General features: G+C 40.0%; 1 protein-coding gene across 3 annotated transcripts in view; it reads right to left on the reverse strand.

The window, feature by feature from the left end:
- Fan1 (FANCD2 and FANCI associated nuclease 1) overlaps positions 1-13,636 on the reverse strand; it is a 64,216-nt gene extending 50,580 nt beyond the window's left edge. The window contains exons 1-5 of one of the 3 annotated variants that reach the window (XM_029554803.1): positions 13,492-13,630; positions 11,778-13,202; positions 9,846-9,986; positions 7,886-8,087; positions 2,162-2,395 (exon numbers count right to left, since the gene is read on the reverse strand). In XM_029554803.1, coding sequence (XP_029410663.1) covers positions 2,162-2,395; positions 7,886-8,087; positions 9,846-9,986; positions 11,778-12,993 — 1,793 coding nt within the window. In that variant the 5' untranslated portion in view covers positions 12,994-13,202; positions 13,492-13,630. Of the gene's footprint in view, positions 1-2,161; positions 2,396-7,885; positions 8,088-9,845; positions 9,987-11,777 lie in introns of all 3 variants that reach the window. The other 2 variants (XM_008850612.2, XM_029554804.1) reach the window with 2 other exon arrangements.
- Positions 13,637-14,381: the final 745 nt, after the last annotated feature.

Here is a 14,381-nt window from a genome sequence, read left to right on the forward strand (position 1 = left end):
AGTTTCCCAAAATCAAAGAAAGACAGGCCCATACAAATAAGAGAAGCATATAGAACACCAAATAGACAGGACCACACAAGAAACTCTCCATGGCACATCATAGTAAAAACCCTAAATGTACAGAACAAAGAGACAATATTGAAAGCTGCGAAAGAAAAACAACCAGTCACATACAAAGGAAAATGCACCAGGATAACAGCTGACTTATCAGTGTAAATGATGAAAGCCAGAAGAGCCTGGACCAAAGTAGTCTCAGCATCAAATGACCACAGATGCCAACCCACATTACTTTACCCAGCCAACGTATTGATTATAGTCAAAGGGGAAAGGAAAATCTTCCATGACAAAATTAGGCTGAAAGAATTCATTCCACAAAATCAGCCCTTCAGAGAGTTCTTGAAGCTATACAAAGAGCTGAAGAAAGGAATGACTATACTCAAGGGGTTATGGAAAGAAACTTAATGAAGGTATAACTATGGAAATGCACAGCTACACCAAGAATGTGAACAGAAATAAAAAAGACAGGAATCAATACACATCTTTCATTAATAACTTTAAATATCAATGGAATGAACTCCCCAGTCAAAAGATAAAGACTAGTTGAATGGATTTAGAAACAAAACCCATCTTTTTCTTATCTGCAAGAAACTCACCTCACTTTCAAAGACAGGCACTACCTTAAGGTGAAAGGATGGGAAAAAATATTCCAAGCGAATGGTACTAAGAAAAGGTGTTGCAATTCTAGTATCTGATAAAATAGACTTCAAACTAAAACTAATCAGAAGAGATAAAGAGGGCCACTTCTTTCTGATCAAAGGAATAATTGACCAGGAAGATATTATAATCATGAACATATATTCACCAAACTTTGGTGCACCCAACTTCATAAAAACACTACGACAGGACTTTAAGATCCATATTAATCCTAACTCATTAATAGTAGGAGACTTCAATACCCCATTGTCTCCATTAGATAGGTCAACAGGACAGTGAAGTAACAGAAAGACATCTGAATTAAACAATACCATACATCAAATGGACCTAAAAGACATCTACTAAATATTGCACTCAACCACCAAAGAATATATTTCTATTTAGAGCCCCATGGAACATTCTCCAAAATCAACCATATACTGGGGCATAAAACAAACCTCAACAAATACAAAAAGATTGAAATAATTCCATGCATTCTATCAGACCACAATGCAGTAAAGCTTAAAACCAACACTGGAAGAAACCCTAATAACTACATGAACATATGGAGATTAAACAACACACTCCTGAATGATGAATGGGTCAAAAGAGAAATTAAGAAAGTAGTAAAAGTATCTTGTAATTGAATGAAAAGGACAATACAACACAATAAGGCCTCTGGGACATGCTGAATGTGGAATACCAAGAAGGAAGTTTATAGCTCTAAGTGCCTTAATTAAAAAATCAGAAAGAAAACAAATAAATAACAACATTGCAACTCAAGATACTTGAAAAGCAACAACAAATGAAACCCAAACCCAGCACACAAGAAGAAATAACAAAAATCAGAGCTGACAACACAGTGGATAGTAACAGGAATAAAAGAGTATATGGGCTCCAGTGGTGGGGGAGGCTATGGGAGGGTTCCATTTGGGAAGCAGGTATAAAGGGGAATAAAATTTTTTTGGATTTTCTGTATGAAACACACACATAAAAAATCAATAAATTTAAAAAATGAGTTATATTTGAGGAAGAGGCATAAAAATTTGCTTCATGTTAATTAGTAGAGGTGAAAAACATTACCACTGAAATCGACCTGATGACTTTATATCCATGTTCAGGTGCCAAGGATCTCAGAAAATAACCTCATTCAATATTATGTCTTATAGGGTTTATACTGAGTACAATATTGTATAACTATATTAATTCAACTGTGAACTTAAAAATTTACAACCAATTTTAAAAGAGATGCATCTTAGCTCTGGAAATTTTTATTGATTATGTCAATGCTGTTGTAATGAAATGCTGCTTCTAATCATGTGGTTATTAAATAAATAATTTTTAAAATTGGTTGTGCCTGCGGATTTACTGTTTCTACTTTGGCTGACAAGAAAACAACTAATAAAACTGCTTACTAAATTTTAAAATACCCACAGGTATTACAGTGACTTAGCATGATGCTTCCTACCTGACAAGATCTTCTCTGTCTTGGAAGATCTGCGTCTTCCGATTGACTTTGTAACTAGGAAATTCCATTCGGCCAAGATTGACCAGCAGCACAGTGGAAAGCTGGCCTTGACCCCCACAAGCAGCTTCTTCATCTTCCACGGAATCAGTCAATGAAAACAGCAGCAAGATCCGGGAAAACACAGCCCTGGGGCCTTTACACACTCGTAGCGACCGTCCAGCCAAGTCTTTAGCTCTATAATACATATAACACAGAAATCACCTATTTTTTAAGCCTTTGAATATGATATTTTTCCAAATTATTCTCAGGTAAAATAAAGATAAATGGCATTCATTATTCTAAACCTGCTATGTGACAATAGAGTTACTTATCCTCTCTGCAACCAGAGCATCACAGACATGGAGGAAAATAAATGAATTTTATCTCTAAATGGTTTTATGCATGGTTTGGATCACCAAAAGTCTTTCCTTCCCTAGCCATAGACTAGGTAGGGTTTACCTGGTTATGAACATTTAAAATACCAGGGAAACTCACAGAAATATTCATTACCTCTTTGACATTAGCAATTCTCAATTATTGATTTGAATGGTAAATCAGAGAATAGGTGCCCCTGGGTGCTGGCATAGAGGAAGGAGAAGAATCTCAGGATAATGGTAGTGACCAGACCTTCAACAGGATTGTAGAAGAAAATCTGCCAAAATTAAAGAAAGACATGCCCATACAAGAAGCACAAATAGACAGTACCAGAAAAGAAACTCCCCACCACATATCATAGTAAAAACACTAAAGGTACAGAACAAAGAGAGAATAATGAAAGCTGCAAAGGAAAACAAGTCACATATAAAGGAAAGCCCATCAGAATTACAGCTGACTTTTCAGGGCAAACAATGGAAGCCAGAAGAACCTGGATCAAAGTATTCCCAGTTTAAATAACCACAGATGCCAACCCAGAATACTTGAAGCAATACAAAGAGCTGAAGAAAGGAACAACGATACCCAAGGGGTAGCAGAAAGAAACTAAATGAAGGTGTAACTGTGGAAATGCACAGTTAGACCAAGTGTGAAAACAGAAATCAAAATGACAGGAATCAATACATATCTTTCATTAATAACTTTAAATATCAATGGATTGAATTTCCAAGTCAAAAGATAGAGGCTAGTTGAATGGATTAAGAAACAAAATCCATGTTTTTGTTGTCTGCAAGAAACTCATCTCACCATCAAAGACAGGCACTACCTTAAGGTGAAAGGATGGAAAAAAATATTCCAAGCAAAGGTTGCACTAAGAAACAAGCAGGAGTTGCAATTCTAATATCTGACAAAATAGACTTCAAACTAAAATATCAAAAGAGATAAAGAGGGTCACTTCATTCTAGGTTACTCCAATCAGAAGAAGAATTAACCAAGAAGATATTACAATCATGAACATATATGCACCAAACTCTGGTGTACACAACTTCATAAAAACAGTATTACAGGACTTTAAGACACAGATTAATCCCAACTAACCAACAGTAGAGGACTTCACTACCCCACTGTCTCCATTAAACAGGTCAACCAGACAAAGAACAAACAGAGAGATATCTGAATTAAACAATACCATACATCAAATGGACCTGACAGACATCTACCAAATATTCCACCCAAACACCAAAGAATATACTTTCTATTCAGCACCCCATGGAACTTTCTCCAAAATCGACCACATACTGCGGCACAAAACAAACCCCAACAAACACAAAAAATTTGAAATAATTCCATGCACTCTATCAGACCACAATACAATTAAGCCTAAAATCAACACTGGAAGAAGCCCTAGTAACTATACAAACTCATGAAGATTAAACAACACACTCTTGAATGATGAATGGGTCAAAGGAGAAACTAAGAAAGAAATAAAAGTATTCCTCAAATAAAACAAAAAGGACAATACAGCACAACAAAACCTCTGGGACACTTTAAAAGCAGTCCTAAGAAGGAAGTTTATAGCTCTAAGTACACTATTAAATTTGAAAATCTAAAAAAAAAAAAATGGTTGGATATCCAAAATCATGGGAATCACCAAAGCCAAACCAAGAAAAGATCAGCAGCTTAAACAGACTCATAACATATAAAGAAATTGAAAAAGTAATAATATTATGCATACAATATCTCCACGAGTCCATGTATATAGCTGATGGCTACATAACAAGAAACAGTGCCAGACAGGAGAAACCTTTCTTTAGAGTTGTTGGCCAGGGTAGTCCAAGGGACTCCCAAAATTACAAAAGCTATTGCAAATTATAAAATTGCAAAGTCTATTGCCACAGCCCTTGACTGCCTTCCAGAACTTGAAGGTAGGACCCTATTGCTGAAGACAGAACATACTTTGGACACAGGACTTGGAGTAATAGAACTGGACCTGACCTGGAAACCACCTCCCTGAAGGCTAGTTCTCATAGCTTTTGGAGAACACTATGCAAGCTGGTAAGGGTGAACATCCATCGATGGTCCAACACCAGATTCAAGACCAAATAACCACATCAATGACCAGCACAGCATACAACTTTGGTGCAGTAGTGGCACTTTTATCTTGGGGGCAATCAACAGCTACCTAGTTGAACTAAAAGCCCACTTAATGGGAGGAAACTCGTGTGTGGTACTGTAAACATAGCCAAATACACATGGCTGGAGAGGTCATAGATCTTAGAGAAAACCTCAAGATTGTCACATCCCTAGACTAATGTGATTTCTTACTACATATAAAATATGTATCCTTATATTTGCAGACAAATATGCTAGTCACCACTCATCAAAGAAGCTTCTTTTGCACCAGACAGAGACTATTACTTAAGTACCACAACTGGTCACACACAAACATTATCTGTGAATTGCCCAGTCCTAAGTGACACATCTGCAATGCAACTTCTACTCCTAAGGCTCATGAGACATAAAACTAGGGGTAAAGAGGACACTAATGAATATCTCAGTTCTCATTAATGAAGCTCCCTCATGCAACAGAGGCCCAGGAACACAAAAGGTCACAAATGGCCAAAAGCATAGAATTTCACAGTCTTCAGAATGCTGTTCCTTGGACAGGACTTTACATTAAACTTCACCCACCCAGGGCTCAGAGACCATTGTCAAAAAGGGGGTGGAAAGATTTTAAGAGCCAGGGAGGAGGTGCATGACCTTATGGAAATAAAAGTCCTACAAGTTCCTGGGACCCTGCTCATATGAGCCTACAGCAATGGTGTCAGCATGCACAAGATCCATGCAAACTCAAGCAGACAAAAAGCCAGCACAGAATTGGAGAAAAGGACAGCAGACCCCAATATTAGCTGAAGAAATATTGGCAACTGATTACTGCTAGGTGAGGAAGAGTTGATCATCCTAAAGTGAGGGACTCTCGATAGGCTGACTAGACCCCAGTGGATGAACTTCCAATGAGGGATGTCTGGGGACACCAACTTGACACAATAGCCCTTAAGACAAATGACAGAATGTACAAACTCCAGTGGGGGGGCTATGGGAGGGTACCAAGGGAGAAGGTGGTATAAAGATGATTAAGATTGATTGAGATGTTCTATATGAAATACACAAAAATTCAATAAAAAAATTTTAAAATAAAGAAGACCTGAGCTTAGTCCCCAGCACCCACATGGCAGCTAACAACCATTTATAACTCCAATTCCAGGAGATCCCACTCCCTCTTCTGGTCTCCATGGACTTTGCATGATACAGGTGAACTTATATACATGTAGGCAAAACACTTATACACTTAAAAAGTAAATAAATAAATAAATATCTGATTTCTTGCACTCTATTTGGTCTGATGCCAAGTGTTTACACTGAGAAAAAGCTAGTAATTTTAATGAATACCAACTTATAAAATAATACAATAAGGCTAACATTAAATAGTTTAAAAATATAAATAGACAAAGAGAAGCTTTAGAAGACATTTAGCACACCACAGGGATGAGGATCTTACAGTTCTCAAGTCAACTTCATACATAATGACTTATGAAATGAACTGTCATTTACTCACACAGACTCACTGTGACATACAAAATAGATAACAATGATATTGTCTTAAAATATTTTCAAAATCATTATCTCCTTTCATCTTAAAATACTCAGGAAGAATGGCTTCCTAGGATAAAGTAGATGTAATATTATAATTTGATATATTTTATTTATTTCTATGCCCAAGTTATTTTATTGTTACTAAGTTGTGAGGGTTTTTTTAGATTCTAGACATTAACCCTCCATCAAATAGAAGATTTTCAAATTTTTCTTATTCTGTGGGTTCTGTTTTTTATTTTTTAAAATTATTTTATTATTTTTATTTTATGTGTTTAAGTGTATTGCCTGCATATATGTAAGTGAACCCATGTTGTGATGTGCCCATAGAGGGTCAGAAGAGGGTGTTGAATTCCCTGGAACTGGTTATGGATGATTGTTAGCCACCAAGTAGGTGCTGGGAATCAAACTCCAGTCCTCTACAAGAGCAGCCAGTGCTCTTAACCACTGGGCTATCTCTCCAGCTCCTGTGGGTTCTGTTTTTGCTCTTGATCATGTCCTTTGTTACATGGGTTTTTAATTTTGGTGAAGCCCAGTTTCATGTGTTTTCCTCTATCCCATGCCTTTGCATGTATGTGAGTAGCCATCCCCATGAATACAAAGTCATACATGTTTGCACCTATGCTGTCTTCTGACAGCTTTATAGGTTCAACTCTTGAGCTGAAGTTTTGCATCATTTTGAGTTAATTCCCTGTGTACTGTGAAGGTAAGAATCTTCATTTTTTAAATGCAGGCATCCAGTGTTCATAGCATCTTTTGTTGATTTGTTGATTTGATATATTTTAGAAGTAAAAAGCTTCACTAGGGGGCTGGAGAGATGGCTCAGTGGTTAAGGGCACTGACTGCTTTTGTAGAGGACCCGGGTTCAAGTCCCAGCACCCACATGGTAGCTATGAACCATCTTTGACTCCAGTTCCAGGAGAATCTGAAGCCCTCTTCTGACCTCTGCAGCATCGCACAACATGGGTGCACTCACATACCTGCAGGCAGTACACTCACACACATTAAATAAAAATAATAAATATTTTTTAAAAAGTTTCACTAAGTATTTATAATCTTCTGTAAATCAAATAGCTCAAGTGCTTCCTAAGGATTAAAGGCATCACCCACAATTTTGGTTAAATTGTTATGTTTAAACTTAAAATCTTTAGCTGCATATTAAGAATGAATGACAACATTGCAATAAAAAGTTCACTAAAACTTGAGAGGCAGAGGCAGGTGGATCTCTATGAGTTCAAGGCCAGCCTGGTCTACATAGTGAGTTCCAGGCCAGCTGGGGCTAAAGGGAAACCCTGTTTCTAAAAAGACCAAAAAAAAAAAATTCACTAAAATAAAAATGTGGTTGAAGAGCTTGCCCTAAAATCTATAAGAACAGTAGCTAAAACTATTTTTTATTATTCCTGAATAAGAAAATATTAGTATACACCAAAGACCTACTGCCTTTGCTTTACTGCCTACTTATTTTTTAGAAATTATGGTCTTAAAAGAATTTTGGATAAGTAGTCACAAAAGAATTCAGACCAGTATAATTAAGGCTCTCCACTCTCCTCAGCTTTACTGAAACTGAGAGCAGCAGCTCCCATTTGAATAAATACAGTTCACTGTCAGAAGTTAGTGTGCAGTGTCAACACCTTGTTTTCACCGTTACAATGACCCACAGACCTTTTTAGAATCACTGCTCGGATTCCAGGCTCACTCTTGCCCCAAGTGCAGACTGAGCGCTGTCTGGCCAGCTTGAGAAAGGCATCTACCAGCTGCTGCTTCTGCCCAAGAGGATTCACCAAGTGGAAGGGCTTGGCCAGGGCTTTCAGTTCTGGGGCAGACAGGAGTTCAAGTACTTCAGAGAGCTCTTGCAACTCAGATTCTGAAATAGTAAACAACAAAAGTTAAATTATAGTTACAAAGAATTTATTAGCTAGCATTGTTTATTGGGGGAAAGAAAAGTCTTGGCTAGATACAAATAAAATTTTACCATAGAAATTGAAATTAATTTGCACTAGTTTGCCAAGAATTCCCCAAACTTCCCATTAAAGACTATGGAAAACAGACTACGAAAACAGATTTCTAGAATATATTTTCCATCATCCTCATCTCAAGACATGTGAGGAGATGTGACCAAAGTAGGTGAGAGTAAGGTGACTATCAGCCCTCCTCCCTTCAGCCCTTCCCAGCTCATGTGCTGGAACCCTACATGGGCTGTCTTCCAGCATCCTGCTATGGTGTGCCCCATATAGCACAGCAGACCATAGGTACAGGGCTGAATCAGACCCAGCTGTCCTTAGGCATTCAGATTAGAGCAGTGCCTTCCTCCACACAGCAAGTATTTACTGGGTGTGCAGTAGATGCCTGGTAATGTTCTAAGACCCTGGGGACATGGCAGCAAACCAGATCCTTGTCACAAGGTCACTCACCCCCTAACACAATAAGTAACAAGTCAGGTGGTAAGAAGTGGTATAAAGAAAAACAAAGCTGGGTGAGGCAACAGATGAGGGAGAGAGACTGGTTGCTTTACAGCAAGTGGCCACGCAAATCTCTGATGAGGACACAGCACAGAAGCAAACGTAATGAGGGATAGGCTGTGTGGCCAGGAGGTGGGCACTGTCCTATGTGGGGAAGATATTAAGTCCAAGGCTCGGAAACAAGAACACACTCAGCATGATGAAGAACACTGAAGACACTGTGCGGCTACAACAGAGGAAGAGCCTGGGAGTTGTGGTCATAGAAACAGCCACCAACCATCCATGGTGAACCATCAGGGTAAGTCTGGAAAACATGTTAATCTACAGAATCTGTATCAGATCTTCCAAGTCAAGTGGGGACTGAGAATCCTGCTGCCAGGGGGTGGGGGGCACCTGAGAACACCACTGAGGGGGAACGCTCTGCCCACCCTCAGACAAGCCTCTGCCTTGTGCCTCCATCGGCACGCTCCATCTCTGACCCACCCAGAGCTATCCTAGCAGTCACCCAACCTTTTCTTAGCTACCGTTCCACTGCAAACTCTGCCCCCACAAAGTCATTTGACATGACTTGCTTATTTGGTCACGAGTGTCAGTAACTTGAACTCAGGATGCACATCCTTCATTACACCTGTTTTCATACAGTTCGGTGCAGAAAGTGCTGAAGGAAGCTACTGAGGAGACAACCCAGGGTATCACTGCAGAAGAGATTCACTTCTACTGTTTACAGGGTCTAACCAAATTCTGCAGGCAATCAACATGTAAAAGTGGTACGTGTGAGCACAGTGGGGACAGATGTTCTTAGAGGAAAACTGATTCCAACAGCTAGCTTTACTCTGTCATGGGTATGAGTCATGCTCTTACTGGGAGGTAAGAGCTGAAGACAGTGTTTTCTTCTGTACCACATTCTCTCCCTAGGTGACTTCATGGTCCTAAACGGCAGACCATCCGTCACTGTCCTAGTGGCCTTCATCCAAGAACTCAACAGCCTTAAATCACATGAAAAATCTGTTGCCCTAAGATTAAAATACTACTACTAATAAAAGCAATCATTCTTCAGCAGCCAGCAGCCAGGAGACGGCACCACACCAGCATCACCGTCACTCTGCGCACACTGAATTCCTCAGGGCCCACTTTCCCTTCAAAGTTCCTCCTGCCAATCATACCTGTCTGGAGAAAGCCTGAGAGCTTTAATTCTTCAATCACAGGTGTTAAGTCTGGGCCAATCTCTTCATACTCTAGTTTACTCATCTTAATCCAGGTTAATTTACGTTGAAAGAGCCTCACATACAACTTTTGACCACTAGCTGTAAAAACGTTAAGAAAATTTTTGAAAAACATTACCTTTTTCTCAAAAACAACACACAGATACCATTTTTTAAAACAAGGTGAGTAAATACATATTAGTAATACAGACATTTTACTTTACGTATAATGAAGTCATTTCATGGTATAAACTGTTAAAAATTCTAATTTGGCAATGAACACAGATCATATTAAAACTTCTGAAATTAAGTTTCCTATTCCTATCCCCGAGAGAAGCCCTTCCTAGAATTCTAGATATTTTCTTCTCATTTTAGTTCAATGTACATTATGCTAATTTTGATTAAAAAGTAATCTGAATTTTCCCCTCAAATGTCTAGATTTGATCTCTGCAAACCCACTTAACCTATTTAGTCTTTTTTTCCTTGTTGCCTGAATTATCTAAAAATTTCTGCCAAGGATACAAGAGTATAACTAAATTTCTTAAATTTTAAACATTTATTTTCCTTTAAAGAAGCAAAAATCAATTAGTAATATCTATTTCCACATAAGATATATTGTATATGGCCTAGAGTGATGACCAATACCTGTAATCCCAGCACTCTGGAGGGAGAGGCAGGAGGATCAAGGTCATTTTCAACTACATAGAGTTCCAGGCCAGCTTGAGCTACATGAGACCCTCCCTCCAAAAGACAAAATAAAAAAAAAATAAATAAACCAAATTGCTGTATATGATTCTCCATGGAGTACAAGACACAAGAATATGTTGATCTTGCACTAGAGAAACTGTTCATATTTCTCAATTTGGGAGACGCACAGGGCTACCAACTACCCAAGTAGTCACATGCATATAATCAGCACCCCTCCAGGCCACTCTGCATAAAAGAGCCAATGAACATCATCATGTCATTTCATTCACTTTCTGGTGAGAAGTGCACAAGCAGAGATCAAAGTGGTGGATATACTTAATGGTGCCTAGAGAACTACTGTTCACATGTTTAAAGTTAATACATCATGCTACTGGTAATGTTAAGGGTTTTTCTTTTGTTTTTGAATGCACTGGTATGGCTACACTTTGTTTGAATACAGAGTGGCCAGCAAAGCTCTTCTTACCTCAAGGGGGGGCTGGGCTCCAGAGAGACACCACAGCCCTTGGACTAACAGTGGCAGGCACACAAGGGTGGCTTTTACTCCAATCCTGTACAACTGTCTTGGAGTCACCAGGCTGCCAAGGATTGGAGCAACAGACTAGGATTTTTTTAAATGTACCAATTCAAGCTTGCAAGTTTCCATTTCCTCCACACCCTGATCAAAAGGCAGAGTCCATTAAGCTAAAATTTGTTGGGGGAGAAAATCTGCTCCAGACTGGTTTGCTTTTCCTTCTTGAGGACATGGAATGTGAATGTGGGAAACATTTTCACAAGAAAGCTGATTACATGCTCAAAATGGAGCATTACATTTTTCCATGTCAGTGCTATTTTAAATTCTAGATGTTGCTTTACCACATCAAAATATATGTATAGAAAGAAAAACAGCTACTCTCATTATAATCAAAGTAGTGCTGTACAGCAGACATCATCAAGCACAAAAACTTGTTTTTATGACAATGTCCTTCTTGGTGCAAACCTTGTAGGAAGTCCATTCCTATGAATATATCCAGAGTACTCACAAAACCAAGTCCTAGTTAAGATCTAAAATTACCCCTCTTAAAAAAGGAAAACTTGACTATTCCAAATTTGACTGCCTCCTGGTGGCCATTAGATTACTGCCACTTACATCATACAAAATCAGGACAGCAAATTAGAGAAAAGATGGAAAGCAAATGGGCTGGATACCTGATAACTGATAAAACCTAGTAATGATTCCTTTCTCCTGCTCATCAAAGAGCATCATATCATCTTCGTTCTGAAGCACAGCCTGCAGCACCATGAGGAAGCTCCTGAGGTAGTAAGGGTGGGTGGCTGGTATTTGTGTTGTCTCACCAGGAAAGTCACAGCCTGACCCCTGCTCCAGAGAGCTGCAAACCATTTCTTTCTTTAGGTCACTGTCACCTTCCGGAAGTTCTTGGGTGTTATTCCATTTAGAAATCTCCTCTGTGGTACTGTGAGACTCTGCTTCATTATCTGACAACTGTGTTGCGACCTCTGAATCAACCATCATTTCCACTTCTTCAGAACGCTGTGTCTCCTGTTTGGCAACCTCATCATCTACTACATTGGCAGTCTCTTGCTTTACAAGACTGTCTCCTGAAGTAGACTGCATGCTATTCCCAATAGTTAAATCTAGTGAAAATAACACAGGAGCATTGGCGGAGGAGGCAGAAGTGAGGGCTGACTTCTCCTGGGCAGACTTTTGCCTTTCCTCTTTCATCGTTTTACTGCTTTTTATGTTATGTTCTGGAGCATTCTCTTCCTTTAGAGACTCACGTGCAAGAATGTTTTCCTTTTGAGAACTGCTCAAAATTTCATCCTTGTCCTCTATCTCTGAACAGTTATCAACCAGACTCCTGCCAGTTGGGGACATGGAACTCTGTGGACAATGACTGGCCAATTCCTCATTCTTATCTAGTGACTTTTTAGCTTTTATATATTTTCTGGACAATTTAGATGACAGGCTTCTCAAAGAAATTATTTCCACTCTCGGATTTTGTAGCTCATCTTGATTTTTGCATACCAAGGCATCTTTAAAGTAGGGACTGGTCTGCTGTGTTATGCCCAGCTTTGAACCACTCTGATAGGGGGTTAAACTCCTCGGTGGTGACAGCTTCTGCAGTGCCATGTCTTTTGAGGCAACAATGGGCACCTCTGGATTCATTAAGCTAACCTGTACAGGGTCAACTTGATCATCACCACTGTGGGCACACATCTCATCAAGGTGTCTGTTTAAGTCATACCTGGGCACCATCTTACTACAAACTGGGCATGCAAGTTTAGCAGGTGGTGCACTGTTAAAAAATGACATAATAGAATGAGATCTTTTTTTCGTAGTGTTGACGGTAGATAAACTTCTACGGGGTCTTTTTTTGTCAGGTAATTTCTCTTGCGACATCATGAATGTCACCCAGAAAAAGTGAGTGCCTGCAGAAAAATCTCAGGCTACCTAAGGTAGCAATACTTTACGTTTACTCTCTTGACTTCATTAATAAAAAGTGGTGGCTACCCAGGGGGACAATAGCAAACGTTTACTTTCATTCTCGACTTGAACTAATAAGATGTCAAGTAGTGTTGGGTCTCCTTATTCGTTTGGACAATTTCGCCTTCCTATAAAATAAAACACATGAGGGTTGAAAACATTTTTATGGTTTTATGGGGCGGGGACAACTAAAAGGTGGACTGGAAAGGTCTCCAAGAATGAGGGGACCCTGGGTCCCGGGAGCGCTGCAGCTGCGCGGTTTGTGTCCCTTCCAGTATAATGACCCAGCTGGACCTAGGCCAAGTCCTAGTTAAGATCTACAATTACCCCTCTTAAAAGAGGAAAATTTGACTATTCCAAACTCTCCTGAACTCACTGCAGCGGCACTTTCCCACGGGGCCGGGGCTTCATGCTCACGTCGCAGGCATCAGAGGGAGCAGGAGCCGACCGCTTTGGGTGAGCCACTGGCCACGCGGCCCGAACCCCAGGTGCAGCCAGGAGCCTGGGTTCTCGCAGCCTCCACCCGCTCCGCGTGCTGCAGGCATTCCCAGCCGATCCCCGCGTCTCCACTCCTCAGGCCTGGCAAGTCGAGGCCAGAGTGATCGATCTCCTCAGCATCTGGCTTTAAAGACTTCCTAGCAAGCTAGTAGAGGCTAGTGCTGGCTGAACCCTGGAGGGAGACCTGGGTGGGTCCTTCCTTCCTCACTTGTAGGAGGCAGAGGGTCCAGTACACCCCTCTCTGCTGCTGGGTAGAGAGTGAGAGGGGGAAAGAGAGAAAGAAAGAAAGAGAAACAAAAGGGATGGGGGGAGAGAGAGGGAGGGAGGGAGGGAGGAGGAAGGAGGAACCTTAGCCCAGTTAACCAAAAGAAAGAGAAAATCCAAATCAACAAAATCAGAGATGAAAATGGATCAGGGCATCAATGTACCTGCTCGGCTGCAAGTATCTCATATTGTATTGTAAGAACTAAGTTCTATTATCCATAAATCACCTGAATTTAGTTACTTCACAGCCCCAGAAAATCCTTGCTTAATCTAGCCTCATATAGCCTAGTTCTATCCTGCTATAGCCATCAACATTAATAAAGAAACCTAAACCAGATCTTCAACAGTGGGATTGGCCTTTGCAGATGAAAGCAAGCCTCCCCACCTGCTGAGTCTTGTTCTCTACCCATCTGGAATAAGGCTGTCTATTTTTCCATCAAGTCATGACATTCTATCAAAGGCATTTTCTCTGATTGGGAAGTCTGAACAATGGGCACCTGGTGGTCACAGATGACTCTGAAGACTGCAGGTCCATGTTCTGGGCT

Source organism: Nannospalax galili, unplaced genomic scaffold (genome assembly GCF_000622305.1).
Source record: "Nannospalax galili isolate Female #2095 unplaced genomic scaffold, S.galili_v1.0 scaffold685, whole genome shotgun sequence".
NCBI lineage: Eukaryota > Metazoa > Chordata > Mammalia > Rodentia > Spalacidae > Nannospalax > Nannospalax galili.